Genomic DNA, 16,608 nt, shown 5'->3' with positions numbered 1-16,608 from the left:
TAACCTTTGTAGCGGTCTATATTGACTCCATGCTAACTCGTCTTACTGCTGTTCTGACCTGTCAATTATGTTTGTTTGCAGGCTCGCCGGCGCACAAGGCCAGTTCCCGTCGGGATTCCGAGAGCCGTCACCCGCAGGGCCGTCTGGCCAGGGTCGGTGACCCCAGTGATAGCCTCCGGGCAGAAATCACCGCAAAGGTAGGGATAGTGTCACATCTGCAGTGGGATAGGAGGGGCACAATTCGTTGTACGCAATACGCAATATCAGATGATATGAATTTGCGCATTCAATATTGTTAGGTAACATGTTAGTTAATTCAGAGGATGTCTATCTGTTCTAGCTAAACCGGCTGACGAGCTACTCGAATTAAACGTATATAACGAGACAGCTCAATGCTGCAATGTCTTATGAATACATAAGACCGAATTATGGTAAAAAGGTAAACTCTAGATATCATGTTTACACAATTCGTCTGCGTCGTACGTCTACTACTGCCAGTGCGTTTACGATGTCCTAACCTGACTCCTCTCTTCCACCATCAGGCGGCTGCCAAGAAGACGTGGGCCTCCGGTGGTATTCCAGTGTTCTCGCGACTCTGGCACCGCAAATCGAGCAAACTGCCGCCTCGGGGCCCTCCAGTGTGATGCTCGCAGAGTCTCAGTAATCCCACTGTGGGCCGCCCGACCGCGACAGATGGCCGCGAGGGTGTCGGAGGGCCGTGAGGGACGAGGAGCGACTCAGTGACTTATGTACGACTCGTAGACTCAGTGACTCACGACTCAATGACTGAGCAGCCGTACGACTTGCTGTGAGTCAGTGAATCAGGTGACTGACACAACTTAGTGACTGAGCAGCGCACTGACTCAGCGGCTGGTTCAGTCTCAATGACTAAGCCGCTGTGAGTTTTACCGGCTCATTGACTGAATGACTCACACTCATTTAGTGACTAAGTGATTCACTGGCTCAGCCCAGAACGAGTCTCTGTCGTCGCGCGCCGGCCGGCGACTCTGTGAAGCGGACGTGATAGCTGTACCATTGCCGCGCGGTGGCCGCGCCCATGTGTACAGCGTTGAACTCTGGCAGTGATCTCGTTATACAGTAGTCACCGAGGGTGTCACAGACACCCCCAGGGTGCCCGCCGCAGCGGCGGACCCCGTGCCCCCTCCAGTCGCGCGCGCAGTTCCATTCGTTCCGTTTAGTTGCTGAGTTCGAGGCTGGTGTATTCTGATGGGTCGGTCGGTAGGGCGACCGAGAGGCTTGGCGATATTTGTGCAGTGCGAACGTGCCGATGTAGTATTTATAATTTTCTATTTTGTACATAATCTGGATCGAATAAACAATGCTTATTACCCGTTACACAGATGTTTGGCGAGGTTACGAGTTAGAGGAGAGGGAATGTGAAGCGTAGCACGCGATCAGCAAAAGGACACCGAAGCGCGTTTAAATGATGACTTGGGTGGGTTTCCGACTAGAGGTATATGCCGGATGGATGATGGATATCGTTTGTGATCTTTAAAGTGGGTGCCTAGTAAAGCCAGTCTTATAAAAACCGCACAAAGAAGGTAAGTACCGGCGGATCCACCAAGCCTGACCGAGGAAGGGCCTGGTATAATTTGAAAGTCACCGAATCAATTGACCTGGGGAATGGACGAGGATATCAATTGCTTCGGTGACTCAAATTTAATAGTCCTTCCACGGTCGGGCTTGACGGATCCCCCGCACTGTTGCGCGGTACTTTTAAGACTGACTGTACGGTCTTATCATTGCCATTGCGATACAATGTCGCGAATGTAATCCCTCGGTCTTTCATATCATATTTTTTAAACAAAGAATTCCGTCAGCACATATATTTTCCTTGACATTCAGCCAGGGTATAAATATACACAAACAGTTGGAAGCTTTTGCTAGTGAAAACCAAATGCGAGCCCAGACAGAATAGAGAATGGCATTTACCGCAAGATACCACACAATATTGGGGCATGCGATATAGCCTTTATCGTTCGATTGTGCGGTCAGCCGCAGGTTTGGGACAATCTTAACTCAAAACCCGTTTGCAAAGCACTTTAGCAAATTCACAAAAACATGCGCACAGACTGCGCACCGGCCCAACCCGGTCGAGCTGCACAAATTTGTTATAAAACCGGAGTGCGTAAATGTTGAAGCAGTGTTGCGGTCTATCATTTGGCTGCACATCGTAACGCGTGGAAGTGGAACACGGAAGGTAAGTCAACAAAACCACTGCAGATACAGTCAAAACAGAACATCGCTAATCATTAACGGCATAAAACCACACACATAACATGAGTCCTTCGAAAGCAAGCACTAAGCGGGGCATCGATAATTATGCCTCCGAATAATAACCCTTTTCAGTATTACAATACTTTAAATTTGGAGTGCCACCTCCCTATTACTGGACGTCAACGCATACACCTGAGCAATATGTAATAAGCATTGGTCTTGTTGAAACGCTACGCTGCTGTTTAACATTTTCACACAGGGATGGCAAGAGAGGCTGTGCTAGGTTGCATCAGCTCCCAATAGCACAAGAACGGCAGACTTATTTGGAGGTGGAAATACTTGAAACGCGTCCTTCCCGCCCAAAGCACCCAGGCTCATCACAATATGTACTCACCACGTTTATCCGTCTGAGGTTTTAGTGCGTGTCGACTGCTGATCGCAACGCAAACTTCGGTTCTCTGCTGCAGACACATTTCATCAAGTTTCACAGCTCGCCTATATCAAGTCACTCCGTTGATTGCACCGTGTATACCCTCCACGCCATCGTCACAGAGGCGCCACAAGCCGTCACGATTTAGCACTAAGCGTCACACCGCGTCACGCGTGACCTCCGAGCTCCTGTCTGACAGCGCTGTCTGCCAGTACCGACTGCCGAACATCGACTGCGTCCTCAGGGAACACGGGCACATCATCGTCTACGCCTTCCGCTTCCTCCAGGGCGTACAGCAGTGAGTCGTTCTCATACGTGGGGAAAAAGTACTGCGGCTGGTCCCAGATTGAAGGTTCGGGTACCCGCAGGTGGTCGGCCGCGCGGAGATGCTCTAGGAGAGTCGCGCGAGTCGGGAGTGTCTCCTGACAGAAGAGACACGCGCGCTCCACCATCTGCCGACGAATGTAGTTGACGAGCTTCACCTGCTGGTAGAACGAGAGCCGGAGGCGCGACTTGAGCTCGGGGAAGTCAAACTGGTGCTCTGCACGCATGTGTGCGGAGAGTGCGTCCACGTCGATTGTGGAGAACTCGCAGAAGAGGCAGACGGCGCCGGATGAGGGGGCCTCCGTCCAATCGGACCAGTCGTCGTCAGAGCCCGGCTCGTCGAAACCGGTCGGAGGGCCCTCGTCACGCTCCTGCTGAATCTCCTGCCAGCCCTTGCCGAACTCGAGGTAGTTGATGACGTAGAACTTGTCGAACGCCGTGTGCGCCGGGTTGATCTTCTTGTGTTACGGGCGGCTGTGACCGCCCGTTGTGGCATGCCTGGCGCCGCCCGTGGCGCCTCCCCGGCTGGCCGCGCCCGGCGCCGCCCCTGCCGCGTGGCCCTCGGGCGGGGTCGAGGGCTGGCGCTGGCTGGGCGGTCGGCGGCCCGAGAGAGGCAGGGAGACCGTGGTTACGAGCGGTTGGCTCTGTGGTTCTTGTTTGGGCCTCTGCCGATAATACAGTAAAGCATCGAGTCTGAGTGTGTTCAGCTCCCGCAACATTTGGCGCGGTCGGTAGGACCGGCGACGGCAACGGTGAGTCTGTTGTGTTATTATCGTTTGGCATGATTGTGTTTAGACTGTAGCCGATTAACTAATGGCCGGAGCCGAGCGGTCTGCTCGGATCAGTGGTGGATGAGGGGACGGTAGGGTTACCGCAGGCATTTTTCGGGGCGGTTAGCCTTGATTATTTATTATTATTATTTAGAGACTGAGTAGTATCGCAGGCGGTTAGCCTGTGAGACAGCGTCGTGCTTTTTTGATAGGGTAAACGGCTATTGCCTCTGTTGGATGGTGTCGCACTCGACTATGCGCGGCCCCTGTATGAGACAGGTAAAAGTTATTGAAACATAAAGGAGGAAACACTGATACGGAACGAACATCGAGTGGGTCGGTAGCATTAGCCTAGCGTGACGCCGAAACTGAGCGCGCGATGCTCCAGGACACAGTAAGTCAGCTTCAACAGGGGGTTGGGCAGCTGCAGTCGTCCTTGGAGGCACTCACTGTTGCTCGTTTCAGCCCTGATACGTCCAAAACTAGCGGGTGTTACGGGTGTGGTGCTCCTGACCATTTTCGGCGGGACTGCCCAGTGGGGCGTCTTGGTCAGCTGAGGTCCGGGACACCGGGGTCACAAAGTTGAGGTGTCCCTCGTGAGGAGGGGAGGCCGCAGTCGAGGTGGGTGCCCGTTAGTCGCTTCCAGCGCTGACCCACCTCGACCGATGTGTCTTCTCGATCCGGTTTTGCGGCAGAACAGGAGCGTGACCGGTCTATTATGTGACTAGGTCAGGATGTGTGTCAAAGGTTTCAGGCGGGAAATCAAATTTGGTCCCTCCTGATCGAAACCGAAAGTAGTGGAAGACCCTGTTACATCAAGTAGGGTGGGTGGGCAGATATTGACTTGTGCTGCTAAGAAGTGCTCGGGAACCAAAAGGTGATTGTATTTTTAAGTTTCAGATGGACCCTACGCGGCTGGAGCTAGACAGCCTCTGGACGGCTGTTGCCGAGGAAAGGGCCGAGCGCGAGCGACTGGAGGAACAGCTTCAGGGTCTCCTCAGAGGGCTCTCGGGAGGTGGTATGCCTTCCGCGGACGCCGGGCTGCCGCTGATCGTGCAGCAGGACGCGGAGCTGACTGAGGTGGTGACGGAGATGCCGTCCTCCGCACTGTGGTCGTCGCCGGCGCCGTCGGACTCGGACCTGGTGGAGGTGGTGGTGGAGGTCCCACCCGCGGATGGTGGTGCCGCGGGTGAAGCCATGTGGGGGACGCAGCCAGATGGAGAATCGTTCCCGTCTCCTGACAGGAGACGTCCGGGAGACGGCGAGGAGGGCGGCGGACGACCACCCGTATCTCCGACCGCCGCCATCCTGGCGGAGGTTTCAGTCGCGGTCGACGGTGCCGACATATTGGGCGAAATTCTGGGCGAGCCGGTATCTCCGGCCGCCGCCATCCTGGCGGGGGCTTCAGTCGGGGTCGACGGTGCCGACATATTGGGCGAGATTCTGGGCGACCCGATCGACACGGACTTTGGCTTGGGGGACATCGCTGAGGGGTCCGGCGGTTCGCCGGAGGCTGGTCCGCCGGGGTCCGCCGTGCTCTTAATAGGAGATTCTATGCTGAGCAGGGCGGACTTCCGGTGTGACCCCCCTCGGCGCCTGTCCGTGTGCGCGGTCCCCGGGCTGACTCTGAGCCGCTGGCTGCGGTCAAGCGCGACCGAAGTAAGGGCGTGGGTCTGTGGGAAAGGGGAGCTGACGGACCTCCAAGTCATCTTATGGCTGGGCGGTAATGACGTTTACCCAAGGGGGGCCGCCTTCGACCCGGTCACGGTGGTGGCGACGCTGGGGCGGCTGAAGGAGACCATCATCGACACCCGTAGCCTTGGTTGCGCCGTGACCATCCTCGGCGTGACGCCGCGGCCGGCCCGCGACGGTGGCAGAGTGTGGGAGTCCACCCCGGCCTTCTGGCTCGAACGGGCGCTGTGCGAACTGTGCCGCGAGACCGACTCCACTTTCGTCGCGCTCGGCCGACGCCTCTGCCGGCGGGAGGGGAGGAAACGGCGCTTTAAGATGGACGGCAGGTTCTTCTCGGCTGACGGGGTCCACCTCAGCGCCGCCGGCTACCGGCGACTGATGGACTACCTGCCGGGGTGGCTCAGGCGCGGCCGACGCTAGGCGACATGTGTGAGGGCGCTCGGGACGGTGTGTATGAATGTATGATTCGAAGTTGTCGTTTTTGTTGTTGTTGTGTTTTGTTGAGGCTGTTTTTGGTGTGGTTGTCATGCGGGGGGTCACTCGTGCTCGTGGGATGACTCGTGCTCATGTGGGGGAGGGGTGTTACGGGCGGCTGTGACCGCCCGTTGTGGCATGCCTGGCGCCGCCCGTGGCGCCTCCCCGGCTGGCCGCGCCCGGCGCCGCCCCTGCCGCGTGGCCCTCGGGCGGGGTCGAGGGCTGGCGCTGGCTGGGCGGTCGGCGGCCCGAGAGAGGCAGGGAGACCGTGGTTACGAGCGGTTGGCTCTGTGGTTCTTGTTTGGGCCTCTGCCGATAATACAGTAAAGCATCGAGTCTGAGTGTGTTCAGCTCCCGCAACACTTGTGCTGCTTCTTGCGCATGTGTTCTTTGAGCGTGGCGCGGTCGGGAAAGACGCCGTCACAGAAGAGGCACCGCAGCGCCTCCAGTTTGGCCTCGATGGCGTCGATGAACTCGGGCCCAAAGACGATGTTGTCTGGCCGGCCGACGCTAAAGTTGTGCGCCTCGGCCAGGTGGTCGAAGAAGCCGGCCAGCCTGCCGGAGTACTGCAGCCGACAGAACAGACAGCCGCGACTGAACGTCATCGTACGTTCGCGCTGCTGCCGGGCAAGGACGCGCTCCAGGCGGGCGCGCTGCAGCCGCTCGCGCAGCAGCCGGTCCTCGTCAAGCTTGGGCGACAGCAGGAAGTACTCCTCGGAGGGCGCCGCGTCGCTGGGACCCGTGTTGGTGAGCACGGTGAAGCAGTACTCTCGGAGGCCGCCGTCGGCACACAGTCGAGGTGCCCAGTACCGGCAGTACTGGTCGAGGTCGGCCACCAGGGCCAGGTCGGCCACGACCAGACAGTGCTCGGACAGCAGGTGGGCGGAGAGCGCGTCCCGGTCGGAGGACGGGAACTCGGCGGAACAACAGAGACACGGCAGCGGCGCCGACTGGTCAGTAGATGCGTCCCCCTCGGCCCCCGGGTCCGGGTCGCCACAGGGGAACGACAGAGAGGGGCCCGAGTCGAACCGCTGGTCCACCAGCCGTTCAATGGTGTCAGACTCAGACGACATGGTGATTAACTGCTACTCAGCCAACTGGAAATAAACGAGTTTGCATGATTACCAAGAGAATATCGGAATCCAAAGACAGTCCTTGGATGAAATAGCCCACACATTGGCAATAATAGGACATTTGACCATGATTTTTTCACTGCACCTGAGATGGCATATGATTATTTCTTCATCTTTTACAAATCATCTTGGTCAAACAAAGCTGTCAATGCATCAGTTTATCTTTAAAGTGGCGTAAATGCTATGGAACCCAAGTAAACAAGGAGAGTAAACAAGGAGGGCGACAGCAGGAAGTACTCCTCGGAGGGCGCCGCGTCGCTGGGACCCGTGTTGGTGAGCACGGTGAAGCAGTACTCTCGGAGGCCGCCGTCGGCACACAGTCGAGGTGCCCAGTACCGGCAGTACTGGTCGAGGTCGGCCACCAGGGCCAGGTCGGCCACGACCAGACAGTGCTCGGACAGCAGGTGGGCGGAGAGCGCGTCCCGGTCGGAGGACGGGAACTCGGCGGAACAACAGAGACACGGCAGCGGCGCCGACTGGTCAGTAGATGCGTCCCCCTCGGCCCCCGGGTCCGGGTCGCCACAGGGGAACGACAGAGAGGGGCCCGAGTCGAACCGCTGGTCCACCAGCCGTTCAATGGTGTCAGACTCAGACGACATGGTGATTAACTGCTACTCAGCCAACTGGAAATAAACGAGTTTGCATGATTACCAAGAGAATATCGGAATCCAAAGACAGTCCTTGGATGAAATAGCCCACACATTGGCAATAATAGGACATTTGACCATGATTTTTTCACTGCACCTGAGATGGCATATGATTATTTCTTCATCTTTTACAAATCATCTTGGTCAAACAAAGCTGTCAATGCATCAGTTTATCTTTAAAGTGGCGTAAATGCTATGGAACCCAAGTAAACAAGGAGATAAAAAGTAACCTTAGCAGTGTCCCAAAATGGTATTTTGGCTTCAGTGTCAGAGGGGAAACTCCTCTCCAAAAAGGGGATGAGAGTGAAAAATCACCAGTCAGAAAGACTGAAAAAGAGTACAAAAAGATCAATAAATCAAGAGTAGAAAGATCAATAGCATTATATTTGATACCAGTGTGGCCAAATATGTAATGTAAAAAGACCATCCACACAAATATCTTTTCCCTGTAAAATCGGGGTGAACAATTTATCTAAAAAAAAATTGAGGTGAGTGCAAAATTATTTTGATTTTTTTGGATGTAGTTTCCCACTCAAATAGGTTAACAAATTTTGGGGCACTGGACCTTAGTCCTTATGGCAGAAACAGCATGCTAAAAAAGGAAAAAATGTGTAACTTCTATTGAAAGCAATCTCAACCATTGGGACAGAGCTAACTGATGATAAACTGACAAACAGTAGGAAATACAAAGCATCTTCAGTCTTCACTTATTCATTCTTAGGACACTGGTTACATATACCAGTAGGTATGTCATTTGTAATGGGTATGAAAAATAATGGCAAGGTATTATGATCAATGATCATATAATCTGCATCAGGTCAGGTGCCTTGTGAGGCATCAATTATTCATGCTTCAGGTGATTCTGATTGCATGGGCAATTTAATTTTAGTGTTAGACTTAGTAGGCATCACCGGTCACCCGTCTTGTCTTCAGTGAAACTCATGAAAGTAGAAAACTGACCAAAGTATGTACCTGGAACACTAGCCAATTACACCAGTTTTGTTTTTATTGCTTTGTTGGGTTAGGCCCTTTCTGTCTGACAAGACCATTTCAGAGCCAGAAGGATGATCGGAATTAGGGGGAGACATTGGTCTGGGCAGACACCCTAGAGAGTCGCTGGGGCTGAGCCCATCCAAATGGGCAGGCCGACCAAGGGAGCAGCCCGCTCCAAGGGAGCAGCCCGCATGAGAGAGGTGCCTGTCCAGCCAAGAGTGGGGGTTGCGGCATGGAGAAAGATTTCAGTATCCTGAGGATGGAATCATGGAAACGACAGAATGGAGGAATCACACCAGTTTAGTTCCTATATAGTGCAGAGAAAAGATCTAAAGATGTCACCCTGTGGGACCGATTCCCTTCTTCCATATCATGATAAAGAGAGTACACGTGCAAGCTTTGTTACATAGAAATAGCCGTCACTTTCCCCAAGTGTCGGCACCGTCCACCGACCCGGCGGGTCGGCGGACCGGTCCTTCATTGTGCAACCACCCTGCATATAACGCACAGGCACTGGCGAATCAGAATCAGAACGACAGTTGCAATACAAGTCTCGGCCCGCTCAGTCGTCTCTCCTTCCGCGCCTCCGCGACAATGGTGGCAGCGGCGGTCGAGGGGACTTGTGCCCCTCACCACGGACCCCAGCCTCTACATCTGCACTGACATCGCAGACTGGTTAGTCCGTGCTCCGTGACGGTGTATCGCCCCTACGTCACGTCATCGACTAGGGAGCTGACCATCCTGGACTCGTCATCGTCCAGCAGCACCGTCTCCAGTGAGTAGCTCTGCCCGGCAATACCATCTGCCCTGCGGCAACGTCATCAGCTGCCCTGGACTACTACGGAGCCCGCCGACAGCGCACGGCTCAACAGCCCGCGCCGTCCTCCTCAGCATCATCGAGTGATGGACACCACCTCGCTGAAGGACTCAAGCTCGGAGGAGAGAAGACGAAAACCGCTAAATTCAAGAAAAACTGGCACAAAATCAACAGCATTTGAAGATTACGAACTTTTGCTATATTTTTTCGTCAAAAAGTGACAGTGAAATTGTGCTGTGAAATTTGTGTCAACTTCGATTTGTTTCAAAACTGTTTCGTTATTCGTTTTCGTCAGTGCTCTGTCGTTTGTTGCATTTCATTGTGGTTGCTCACCCCAAAATTTACGGAGAAATTGCAAATGCGCTTAATTTTTTGCCTGCATTTTGCAGTGTCACTTTGACACTAATAAGCATAAAAAGAGCATATTCTGAAGTTGGTATGAACATTCAAATACGTTAATCGTGTTCAATTCACTGAAATTATATTGTATTGATATTCGGCCAGAGATGCCGAGGGCCATGGAGATGCCCAGGGACGGTCCCCGCCAAGAGTGCGGAGGGATCGCCCGGTAGTAGGTGTAATTGTCACGAAACTTACTTATCTGTTCATACCATTTTGTGATACGCTCATATGGAAATTTCTTTCTCCGTCAGCTAAACGTTTCCTCTCTTTGTTATGATCGCTTCGGTTCCCTACGCTTCCCTGGGGGAGGGAAGATAATGTGGGACCGATTCCCTTCTTCCATATCATGATAAAGAGAGTAAACGTTCAAGCTTTGTTACATAGAAATAGCCGTCACTTTCCCCACGTGTCGGCACCGTCCACCGACCCGGCGGGTCGGCGGACCGGTCCTTCATTGTGCAACCACCTTGCATATAACGCAGACGCACTGGCGAATCAGAATCAGAACCAGAGTTGCAATACAAGTCTCGGCCCGCTCAGTCGTCTCTCCTTCCGCGCCTCCGCGACAATGGTGGCAGCGGCGGTCGAGGGGACTTGTGCCCCTCACCACGGACCCCAGCCTCTACATCTGCACTGACATCGCAGACTGGTTAGTCCGTGCTCCGTGACAGTGTATCGCCCCTACGTCGCGTCATCGACTAGGGAGCTGACCATCCTGGACTCGTCATCGTCCAGCAGCACCGTCTCCAGTGAGTAGCTCTGCCCGGCAATACCATCTGCCCTGCGGCAACGTCATCAGCTGCCCTGGACTACTACGGAGCCCGCTGACAGCGCACGGCTCATCAGCCCGCGCCGTCCTCCTCAGCATCATCGAGTGATGGACACCACCTCGCTGAAGGACTCAAGCTCGGAGGAGAGAAGATAAAACAAAAACTTCAACGCTAAATTCAAGACAAATTGGCACCGAAATCAAGAAAATTCACCCATTATGAACTTTTGCTGTATTTTCGTCAAAAAGTGACAGTGAAATTGTGCTGTGAAATTTGTTTTAACTTCGATGTGTTTCAAAAACCGTACTGTTTCATTATCCGTTTTCGTCAGTGTTCTGTCGTTTGTTGTGCTTCATTGTGGTTGCTCACCCCAAAATTTACGGAGAAATTGCAAGTGCATTTAATTTTTGCCTGCACTTTGCCGTGTCATTTTGACACTAGTAAACGTAAAAAGAGCCTGCTCTCAACGGTATGAACATTCAAATACGTTAATCGTGGTCAATTCACTGAAATTATATTGTATTGATATTCGGCCAGAGATGCCGAGGGCCATGGAGATGCCCAGGGACGGTCCCCGCCAAGAGTGCGGAGGGATCGCCCGGTAGTAGGTGTAATTGTCACGAAACTTACTTATCTGTTCATACCATTTTGTGATACGCTGATATGGACATTTCTTTCTCCGTCAGCTAAACGTTTCCTCTCTTTGTTATGATCGCTTCGGTTCCCTACGCTTCCCTGGGGGAGGGAAGATAATGTGGGACCGATTCCCTTCTTCCATATCATGATAAAGAGAGTACACGTGCAAGCTTTGTTACATAGAAATAGCCGTCACTTTCCCCAAGTGTCGGCACCGTCCACCGACCCGGCGGGTCGGCGGACCGGTCCTTCATTGTGCAACCACCCTGCATATAACGCACAGGCACTGGCGAATCAGAATCAGAACCACAGTCGCAATACAAGTCTCGGCCCGCTCAGTCTTCTCTCCTTCCGCGCCTCCGCGACAACCCACACCCAGCCTGTTACCTACCTACCTATTGTGATCAAGACTATCAGCGCAAATTCTGTGGCAACTATATCTTCATGGAAGAACACAACGTGGCAGGTATGTGTATGTAATGGCAAATAATAAATACGAATAAATCAAGAGAGACAACACAATGCCAGAGAAACACACAATTGGAACGCACGCGGCACGCAAGATACCTACTACTCGAACGCACGTGGTCAACTATGTGACGTAATATATGGCAGCAGTGCAAGTATCACATCCGCTTCATATAGCTCTACCTTGAATTTAAATTTATAATATTATAAATCGCTTTGCTATCGCATGTTTTTTGTATAAAATAAACACAAAGAGTACTGAATTATTTCACTGTCAGAATAATGATTCACTAATATCCTTTCGATTTCGATCAAAAGTGTTCCAATCCAAAATGAGGTCTTATACCATGCTCATATGGTAGCTCTCTGACGTCAATAGACTTACAGGAAATTTTATACAAGCAAAACATCAACAAACTTCCCTGAACGAAGAAAGTGAAAGATCGGATAGCATTTGATATGTTTTTGATAACATGAGCTGGTGTACCTGACACCTTTTTGTTACTTACTGCTTTCATTAATAAAATTATAATCAAAGTTATGTTTTATCAGTTTTGTTGTGCTTTGTCAGCTATTTGCACTTCAACTTGGGTCATGGGTGATTCTGTTCCAGTTCCAATTGTAGCTAATTTTGACATTTTGGTGCCAGCCTACAGTTTTATTTCTTCAAATGATATAATAAAATATGCCCATTGGGGATGATATGCCCCATATGCCCATGGGATATGATGGTCGGAGACGTGCTTGCACCTGTCACCGGTATGGTTCATTTTGTTAACAGTTCGGAAAGACATGATGGTAACTGAAAATGACTCATGGCCTTAAATAAGACAAGTGAAGTTGTGAGTCAAAACATTATCACTAAACCATGAACCATATGCAATTATTGCTTTCCTTCTTTTCCAGGTATTAGCAACTCTGTGAGAAGGCCCAGCCTGGTTATGGTTTCACTTGTCTCAGCATGGCACACATTCATTTTCCTTCATGCCATAATATGGTAAGCATTGCCAAAGTTGTTGGAGCAAAGCTCAGTTATTCTGAAGAAGATGTTCTATGCTTAAAGCTGATAAATCTGGAAATCTTGTGTGGTGTCCCGTTTTGCTCATCGGGATGTTTTCTTTGACTGTCAGCTTATGGCTCATGCATGATTTTTCCTCTCTTCCCCCAGCTGTTGCTGGGGAGTTCAAGCTGAGGTGGAACCACCACCCAGCAACTGGGACTACCTTATTTTCACCCAGGAGTGGCCGCAGTCAGCCTGCATTGCCTACAAGGGGGAGAACAGCCAGCGTGCCTGTGAGATCTTCAGCAATGTCACCTCATGGACAGTGCATGGGGTGTGGTGAGTTTGGATGGATGGGCATTGATAAATGGTCATGATGTGATATGCAGGCACAACAATGGGATACACACATTACACAATCCCTATAATCTGCATTCCTTCAATTTTTGACAAGAAAGCTTTATTTCAGGGCAGAGCATCATGAATGAAAGTCCATTCAAGAGTTCGAGTTAGGGGCAAACATTTTTGTCCAATAATTGCTTTTCAAGAAATCAAAATCATAGCTGATTGTTACAAAGCGAGTTCAGTAATCCATACTTTCTTCCAGTGAATTTAGTATGTTGTTGACTGTTGAGTTGTTATTGGCAATGCAATGTGTAGCAAAGCTCAACGATTTACATTTATGCCCTCCCTGCTATCCATCCAGGCCCACCAAGGCCGGGACAAAGGGTCCGCACAACTGCCAGAAGCTACCGTTTGACCTGGAGAAGCTGCGGCAGATCGAGCCCAGCCTGCTGATGAGGTGGCCCAACATCTACGCCGGAAAGTCGGTCTACTCGCTGTGGAAGGTGCGTATCGATCGTCATTTGGGTAAAATCGCCGTCATTTGAGTTCGATCGCTAAGAAGGCACGGTCCCTTTGCAGCCGCCAGTTTCGGGATGCAGACTATGTTATGTCATCTTGTAGCGAGCATTACCGTTTTCACTCACGGTATTTGTTGTAACATCGGCCATGAGCCAATAATCCGTCGTAAATTCGGGAGTAATCGTCATCCACCCAACCTTTTTGCAAGTCTCGATATCTTGGCTTTGATGGCACATGAATTCAGCCACAATTTAGATCTTTTGCCGGGCAAATGGCCACAAACGGTTTAGTCATCGTGGCTTAGGAAGTATAACAACGACCCTATTTCCGTACTGACAGCACGAGTGGCTGAAGCACGGCACGTGCGCTGCCGAGCTGCCCTCTATCGGTGACGAGCACGACTACTTCGCGCTGGGTCTGCACTGGTCGGCCACCTACCAGCCCCTGTCCGTGCTCGAGACTGCTGGAGTCCGGCCCGGAGCGGACAGGTTCCAGTGGGCGCAGATCCGCGACGCCCTGACGGCTCACTTCAGCACGAAGATGATTGTCGACTGTGAATTGGACCGGGTAGGTGGAGGAATACTGGGAGGGGGGAGGAGTGAAGGTGTGAGAGAGGGAAGAGTTTGTCGGGCTCGTCGGTCTTGTTTTATTCGGCTCGATGTTGTGTTTGGTAGAAACGGAAACAGGAGCCAAAATTGACGTCGAGACTGTTGTCAATTATAGCGTATTACTGTACGGATGAAGCCTAACACGAATATTCAACAGCATGCACACAGCGATTGTACTGTAAAATTTATGAACGTAGTGCAAACTTATGCTAGCGTTAAACGTTTCACATTATGGTGCATATATCTGACAAAACAAACTGTTTGGCTGTCCCAAGCGACTGCTAATAACCACGTCATTCATTTCACTGACGTCCCATGTCTGACCCCGCCTACCCGTGTCGCCCACAGGAGACCAAGCTGTGGTACCTGACCCAGATCAAACTCTGTCTGGACAAATCGTTTGTGCCCACCGACTGCCACAACAAGAGTGAGCCGATCAGCACTGCTTGTCCGGCGGAGGGTATTCTTTACCCTCCCATTATCCCCACTCCGGTCCCTGTACTGAAGCCTGAACGGACAGAGAAGCAGGAGTCTGGTACAGAACAGGAGCAGGGGACAGTGCCTGGAAAGACTCCGGCCAAGGAGGAACTGTGAGTCTCTGTCTGTACACAGGCATGCCCACACCCGGACTGGATCTGCCGGGCTCGTCTGCTGACTAAACCGGCTGCTCTACTCTGCGCGGACTGCCTGGCCAACGGGCTTACCGGCTGGCCTGCCTGGTTCGCACACAAAAAGCTACTAACCAATGGATTTACTGACCCGAAGTGTGGACTTTACTAACTCGTTCGTCTATCGAGCCTATCTTTTGCCTTGAATATGTCGTCTCTTAAAACCATCGGGCGTCTTTTCATTTCTGCGACCAGCGTCGGTATCGACATTCCAACGATGGTTCTATGTAGAGCGACATCCCTGCTTTGACACACTAACCCCACAACTCACGCTCCTGTGGAGGGATAAACGCTTGTCAGCGGTACGTTTGCTAAACACTCTTACTAACCGGGTTTGCTCAGGGAATGTGAGGGAGGATGGCGCCGTTAGTGTTTAGGCTGTGCAGTAGCGGAACTCTTTCTAACCGCACAATGGATTGGTAGTCCTGCCTGAGTGATGGTCTCAGTGAATCGGATGCCATACAGTTCTTCCGAAGTATTATAGACTTCCGAATGTCTTCCGCTGGAGTTTGTGCTTCCTTTATACTAACCAGCGCTAAAGGCTTCTGGCTGATGTATACATTGTGTGGGCTTTCAGTGATGATGTGGATGCTTCAACTGGGAATGCGCAGGGTTTGTTGTTGATATTGACGAAGTTCCTGGTTGTTAGCTAGTGCGATCTGATCCATTGTTTGCAATGGATTGAGGCAGTCTGCGTAGCAAATTGGTCAGAGTTGACGGTTAACATTCATCTTCTGAGCCCTTCATTGGCAAAGTTTTGTGGATTGCAGTGCTGGTGGCTTGTCCAGCAAGTCTTACAGTTGCAGGGATATTGTAAGCTGTGCTTTCCTCAAGGCCAAACAGTAAACAGCCACCGCTCTACCGCCGCAGTAGCTCGTAAGCTCTGACCGGAGCCGGCCGCCACCATTCCAGGGTGGAGATATTCACGATCGAGCTGTCCAAGAACGAGGTGGTTGCTCCGACCAGCCGCTGGTACAGCTGGTATCGTATGTCGGGCCGGCCTTACTGACACTCCAGCTTCTGGGGCTGTTGCAGCCTACTAGCGTATAGCTTTAGTGGAGGTATGTGGCGTCTGGGGTTTGGCGCCATCTATGAAAGCTTCTCGCTACGTAACTGGCGCTAGATGGCAAGTTACCTTATTTGATGAACTCGGAGGCTGTTCTCCGGTTCTTTTTGGGTTTTACTTATTTGAACTCATTGCTAATCGGTATGAGTTAGTCTTTTCAGATTAGGTGTGTTGTGTAAACGACAAGGTGTTCTTATCTATCATTGTTTGTTTTCAATGTGTGACCCACCGTGACATAAGCCAAATCGACGGGAAAGTGCGTGACTTCGTTTGCGTGGGCTTATCTTATTTACCAGAAGAAATGTCCATTGTTTAACATTTTTTGGGTTTGATGTTTTCAATGAAAAATCTTTCACTGGTTTTCTGAACCGTAGTTAACGTTTGGTCACAATGTTCTGTATTTGGAATGGCGAGTTGTTTGTGTTGCCAAATGGACCACAATTACCCACTAACTGTTCTAAGTCGTATCCGACTTATCCCGTGACAAGGGTGCCTCACTGCCTATGCTGATGTACTGACGCTTGTAGAGTGACTGTCACCTCCGAACTGTCAACCCGTTGATCTTAGCATTCGCCCTACGGGCAAGACCCTGGACGTGCTATGTTGGG

General features: G+C 51.7%; 5 protein-coding genes across 9 annotated transcripts in view; 3 read left to right on the top strand and 2 right to left on the bottom strand.

Annotated features, from left to right (window-relative positions):
* Positions 1–1,356, top strand: part of LOC122388579 — an 84,700-nt gene extending 83,344 nt beyond the window's left edge. For both annotated transcript variants that reach the window (XM_043379766.1, XM_043379767.1), the window contains exons 18-19: positions 82–197; positions 543–1,356. In XM_043379766.1, the coding sequence (XP_043235701.1) occupies positions 82–197; positions 543–644 (218 nt within the window). In that variant the 3' untranslated portion in view covers positions 645–1,356. The remainder of the gene's footprint in view (positions 1–81; positions 198–542) is intronic.
* A 491-nt stretch (positions 1,357–1,847) lies between these two features.
* LOC122388585 (zinc finger protein 277-like) lies at positions 1,848–7,095 on the bottom strand. Its single transcript, XM_043379772.1, has 2 exons — positions 6,292–7,095; positions 1,848–3,451 (listed from the first exon to the last, which is right to left on the bottom strand). Exons 1-2 carry the CDS (start codon positions 6,999–7,001, stop codon positions 2,836–2,838), a joined length of 1,326 nt encoding a protein of 441 aa, XP_043235707.1. The 5' UTR covers positions 7,002–7,095; the 3' UTR covers positions 1,848–2,835.
* On the top strand, positions 3,710–6,148 carry LOC122388586. The gene is made up of 2 exons (XM_043379773.1): positions 3,710–3,744; positions 4,663–6,148. Exon 2 carries the CDS (start codon positions 4,663–4,665, stop codon positions 5,872–5,874), a length of 1,212 nt encoding a protein of 403 aa, XP_043235708.1. The 5' UTR covers positions 3,710–3,744; the 3' UTR covers positions 5,875–6,148.
* A 130-nt stretch (positions 7,096–7,225) lies between the features above and the next one.
* Positions 7,226–11,877, bottom strand: LOC122388587 (zinc finger protein 277-like). Its single transcript, XM_043379774.1, has 2 exons — positions 11,722–11,877; positions 7,226–7,684 (listed from the first exon to the last, which is right to left on the bottom strand). The coding sequence occupies exon 2, from the start codon at positions 7,658–7,660 to the stop codon at positions 7,226–7,228; it is 435 nt and encodes a 144-aa protein (XP_043235709.1). The 5' UTR covers positions 7,661–7,684; positions 11,722–11,877.
* Positions 11,878–12,209: 332 nt separating this feature from the next.
* Positions 12,210–16,093, top strand: LOC122388591 (ribonuclease Oy-like). Of its 4 annotated transcripts, none has more exons than XM_043379783.1 (7): positions 12,210–12,225; positions 12,701–12,791; positions 12,963–13,133; positions 13,501–13,642; positions 13,998–14,225; positions 14,615–14,856; positions 15,847–16,093. In XM_043379783.1, exons 2-7 carry the CDS (start codon positions 12,736–12,738, stop codon positions 15,941–15,943), a joined length of 936 nt encoding a protein of 311 aa, XP_043235718.1. In that variant the 5' UTR covers positions 12,210–12,225; positions 12,701–12,735; the 3' UTR covers positions 15,944–16,093. The 4 variants fall into 4 exon arrangements, with proteins under 4 accessions (XP_043235718.1, XP_043235717.1, XP_043235716.1 ...); XM_043379782.1 differs by having other exon boundaries at positions 12,211–12,229; XM_043379781.1 differs by lacking the exon at positions 12,210–12,225 and adding an exon at positions 12,245–12,277.
* Positions 16,094–16,608: the final 515 nt, after the last annotated feature.

This window comes from Amphibalanus amphitrite, unplaced genomic scaffold, assembly GCF_019059575.1.
Source record: "Amphibalanus amphitrite isolate SeventyFive unplaced genomic scaffold, NRLGWU_Aamphi_draft 000327F_arrow, whole genome shotgun sequence".
NCBI classification, from domain to species: domain Eukaryota; kingdom Metazoa; phylum Arthropoda; class Thecostraca; order Balanomorpha; family Balanidae; genus Amphibalanus; species Amphibalanus amphitrite.
The sequence above is the reverse complement of the archived record's forward strand: the minus strand, read 5'-3'. Positions and strand labels throughout refer to the sequence as shown.

Excerpts from the sequence above, each read along its gene's own strand:
- LOC122388586 (XM_043379773.1), top strand. The coding sequence starts at position 4,663 with ATGGACCCTACGCGGCTGGAGCTAGACAGCCTCTGGACGGCTGTTGCC.
- LOC122388585 (XM_043379772.1), bottom strand. The coding sequence starts at position 7,001 with ATGTCGTCTGAGTCTGACACCATTGAACGGCTGGTGGACCAGCGGTTC. Across the intron at positions 3,452-6,291 it reads ATGCGCAAGAAGCAGCACAA|GAAGATCAACCCGGCGCACA; the intron begins GTGTTGCGGGAG and ends CCCGTAACACAA.
- LOC122388587 (XM_043379774.1), bottom strand. The coding sequence starts at position 7,660 with ATGTCGTCTGAGTCTGACACCATTGAACGGCTGGTGGACCAGCGGTTC.
- LOC122388591 (XM_043379780.1), top strand. The coding sequence starts at position 12,520 with ATGATGGTCGGAGACGTGCTTGCACCTGTCACCGGTATGGTTCATTTT. Across the intron at positions 12,792-12,962 it reads TTCCTTCATGCCATAATATG|CTGTTGCTGGGGAGTTCAAG; the intron begins GTAAGCATTGCC and ends CTCTTCCCCCAG. Across the intron at positions 13,643-13,997 it reads CGGTCTACTCGCTGTGGAAG|CACGAGTGGCTGAAGCACGG; the intron begins GTGCGTATCGAT and ends CCGTACTGACAG.